The sequence below is a fragment of the Lactuca virosa genome, chromosome 5 (genome assembly GCF_052849685.1).
Source record: "Lactuca virosa cultivar CGN04683 chromosome 5, Lactuca_virosa_CGN04683_v6, whole genome shotgun sequence".
In the NCBI taxonomy this organism is placed as follows: domain Eukaryota; kingdom Viridiplantae; phylum Streptophyta; class Magnoliopsida; order Asterales; family Asteraceae; genus Lactuca; species Lactuca virosa.
In genome coordinates this window covers 456430491-456434547 of record NC_136430.1, presented here as the reverse complement: position 1 = coordinate 456434547, position 4057 = coordinate 456430491, and the positions used below count along the sequence as shown (strand labels likewise).

Sequence of the window (4057 nt, the reverse complement as noted above, 5' to 3'; positions counted from 1 at the left end):
CATTTGTCATTATTTCATATTGGTAGGATGATAAATAGAATCAAAATAGAAAGATATTTAAGACACTTGTCATTATTTCATATCGTTAAATAATAAGTAGGAATAAAAACAAAATGATATTTAATTTCTCCACCTAAAAAGAGTTGAACTCATCACTTTTTATTTAAAAGAGTCACTTCTTACCGTTAAATTAAATCCTTATCGATAAATTAAATGCCTTTTGTACTCACATACCTTCTGATTGAAGATCTTAATCTTCTTTAAACATTATACAAACCAAAGGGAGAATTTTTAATTTTTATGATTCTGGATTTCAGAGTACAGAAGGCTTTCATATCAAATTAATTGAAAGCCTAACCCAGGAACTAACATTTGGCCCAACAAAAAGAAAAACAAAATCAAAAAACTTTGTTTGTAATTGTATAGGGCCTAACATTCGAGTTTCTACGTCACCGAGCCACCCGGACGCAGCCAAGCCTCAATCGACAGTCGACACCCTCCAATCGGCCCTCCTCTCCGGCGACAGTAGTCCTCCATTGGCGCTTCCCCTCCATCGAGAGCTTCCTATCGGCTCTCTCTCTTCGGCTGCATCCTGAAAGGTTCGTTCTTATCTTTATTTTTAGTTTTTAATCGGATTTTCTTGATGTATGACTTCATTTGGATGTGATTTTTGTTTTGCATTAGAATCTCTCTTGATTTTTGGGTTTATTTCTTACAACCCGTATTACATTCAACTCATTCTTGCGTTCTTTGGTGCGTTTGTTTCTGAAATATACGTTCATGTATTCGTTTTATCTTTAAAGAGTGACATTTCTATCGAAATTTTCTGCAATTTTAGACATAGGTCTTGCTTTATATCAGTATATCATGTGAAGTTTAGGGATCTTTTTATGATTGGAGGCGTTTCTGTGATTCTGCTTATTGGGTATTAATCGATGCAATTTCAGCTTGTTCCTTGACGTGAGTTTTAGGGTTTTTGTGTAAATGGTTTGTTTAGGCTTATGGTTTTGAATGTAATTCATGTTTATGCCTATAAAGAGGTGTAAAATGTCATTCATGGTTTCTTTATGTGCAACTCATGATGCAGGCCACATTAGTTTATCTTTCTTGTAGCTACAACTTGGTTCATTTTTTTTTTTCTTTCTGAAAATTTTGATATACCACAACACACACCAAGAAATGTCTCAATAATGGACCATAGATGTGTATTAAAGATACCAGATACCATGATCAAATAACATCTTCTTGAATGTTCATTTCAGATTTTGGCACACAATGGGATGGAAAGCAGCTCAGAAGCTCATACATCACTGGAAGATTCTGAGAGGAGATAATGTAAATTCTAAAACATAATATGTTATGCTTTTATAATAATAATAATAAAAAACTTGGCATTCTTGACAATTACTTTTTTGCTGATGGATGAGTAAATTGATCATTTATTTCAGGTAATGATTATTAGGGGAAAAGACAGGGGCGAAACTGGAACTATTAAACGTGTCATTCGCTCTCAGAATCGTGTTATTGTTGAGGGGAAGAACTTGGTTAGTTTAGAATTTAGTACTCTCATATTATCTATATTTTTATTTTATTTTTTCCATAATTGACCTTTAATCTTGATAAACATATTTGCAGGTAAAGAAGCATATAAAGCAAGGGCAAGGGCATGAAGGTGGAATTTTTACCGTAGAAGCCCCTCTACATGTCTCAAATGTTCAAATAGTCGATCCCGTGACAAAGTAAAGAATAAAAGGGTTCATTTATACTTTTAATTGCATTTAACCCTTATAAGATGATTGTTATAAATTATAATGTGTATATATTTTTTTTAATAAATTGTAGGCAGCCATGTAAGGTTGGGATAAGGTATCAAGAAGATGGTAGTAAAGTAAGAGTTTCAAGAGGTATAGGGGCATCAGGGTCAATTATCCCTCGCCCCGAGATTTTGAAAATTAGGGCTACCCCACGCCCAACAATCGGTAAAATCATATATTTATATATTTATGCAATAAATTGTTTTTTTTAATACAAAATATGCAACGATATTTTTCCATTTGTTTTTTTTTTAATAGCTGGTCCGAAGGATACTCCTATGGAGCTGGTGTTGGAGAAGACTTTTGATGCTAAAACAGGAAAGGGTATGCCGGATCTTTAATTAGCTTCTACTCTTCTTTTTCTTTCATAATATGCCATTTTTAGGTGGAATCGAAGTGTTGTGGTTTCTGTTACAGAAAATATTTTTGTGTTTTTTTTTTTGGTTTTTTAACAAATTCTCTTCAAAGATACGAGTTTATGTGATTGTTTATTTGAGAACTGAGTCATACATGATTGTTTATTTTCTGGGGTTTATTATAAAAAGAAATTAGCTTAAAAGGTAATCTGTTAAGGTTTTAGGGTGTTGATCATTAAAAATGATCATATTTCCAACATTTCTTAGAAGAGCTACAATGTCCAATTGAGTGTTTTTGGTTGGAGATTAATGTGAGGAACCGAAGAATAGGATGAAGGTATGTCATGATAATCATGATAGTTAGGATCTGTGATGGTGTTGGAAATATGGTTGCAAGCCAAATATCTGATTCGACATTTGTAGGCACATGAGCAAAAATTATCTTGCAAACAAATTATTGCATCGAAGAAGGAGAGAGTGTATGGTGGTGGTTTTTTTTTTTTTTTTTTTTTTTGCAAAATCTCTTCCTGACCTTTCTTGGCCTCTTAGACCGTATACCCATCATTTACTATCACTAAACCTATGGGATATCCACCATTACTATTTCACTCCACATCATTTTTTTTATTTTTTTAAATTCAAAAATACAATATCAAATCGGGTAAGTTTTGTTAATATGCGAAAATCTAGGGATTGAAACTGGCAAATTCTGAAAATTTTGATTATCTCTTTCCCTCCAAAGCGCAGTTTGCATGCACTATTCTTCTTCTTTCCCTTTTGGCTGTCGCCCTTCGTTGTGTGCACCACAATTGACCATGAACACGAAATGCCGGGGTGGTGTGCACGAAGGTTTTCCGTGGCCACCTAGAACACGACCGGGTTCTTGTTCAGTATACCAGTTGGCCTTTGGCCTTATGTCTATGCTGTGCATCAGACTGTTTTTTAGAATACCATAGACCTAACAAGGTATGTCTTCTCTTGGGCGTAGATGATCATATGTTTTCTAACCCCTTCTAGCTTCTTCTTACCTATTCCACTATATTTAACTTTAAAAAAAATTATAATTACTTTAATCATTTTTAATGAAATCTTTTATACCTTTGTTAACTTTTTTTACTAACTTTGTTTTTGTAATGAAATCTTTTTTAAACATATTAGCTTTCTAAATTAATATTTTTACATTTATTTATTTATATTTGTTTTTATGAATATTTCTTTGTATTTACATTTGACTTTTTTTTAGAGATCTTGTTGTCTACTATTTTACATACATTGCATTTTTATAAGTTTTTTTATGAAGTTTTTACAAAATTAGTTTTTTTAGAAACGTGTTGAGTTGTTTACAATTATTTTTATATCTTTGCTTTTTTTATGATTTCAACATTTTACAGTTTATTAGAAATTTTCATTTAATCTTTTTGCATGTTCATTCCATCAAGGCTCTAAAAAGAAATAAATAAAAATCATTTTTTTAATATTCATCATAACAATATTGTTAAATTTTGTTTTGATTAGTGGACTAATTATAACTGGTTATATACAATTTAGTGGTGGTTGATACATAAAAAAATAAAGATGTAATTATCACGATTTATTTATATTTCAGTTTATTTTAACGGTGGACGTTAATTAACAAACATACTTCCACCTATTCTTTTGCAGATATTTGCAAATGTGGTTTGGAAACTGCCGACATTTTACCTTTTAGAAAATAAACAACACTTAATTTTAGGGAGCAAGTGAAATATGAAGTGATGTTTTTATATGGTATGGCTAGAACTAGGGATGAAAGTGGGACCTAACCCGGACCGGATGGACCTGGACCCGGAAAACTCGGAACCGGTTAACGGGATTTTGTAAAACCGGAAACCGGACCGGTATATAGCA

General features: G+C 32.3%; 1 protein-coding gene across 1 annotated transcript; it reads left to right on the top strand.

Annotated features, from left to right (window-relative positions):
- Positions 1-415: 415 nt before the first annotated feature.
- On the top strand, positions 416-2313 carry LOC145116039 (uncharacterized). The gene is made up of 6 exons (XM_079052405.1): positions 416-599; positions 1263-1335; positions 1449-1544; positions 1636-1739; positions 1843-1979; positions 2073-2313. Exons 2-6 carry the CDS (start codon positions 1276-1278, stop codon positions 2153-2155), a joined length of 480 nt encoding a protein of 159 aa, XP_078908531.1. The 5' UTR covers positions 416-599; positions 1263-1275; the 3' UTR covers positions 2156-2313.
- The last annotated feature ends 1744 nt before the right edge of the window (positions 2314-4057 follow it).

Coding starts and splice junctions, on each gene's coding strand:
- LOC145116039 (XM_079052405.1), top strand. CDS start 1,276: ATGGGATGGAAAGCAGCTCAGAAGCTCATACATCACTGGAAGATTCTG. Junction 1,740..1,842: donor ATAGTCGATCCCGTGACAAA/GTAAAGAATAAA, acceptor AATAAATTGTAG/GCAGCCATGTAAGGTTGGGA. Junction 1,980..2,072: donor TACCCCACGCCCAACAATCG/GTAAAATCATAT, acceptor TTTTTTTAATAG/CTGGTCCGAAGGATACTCCT.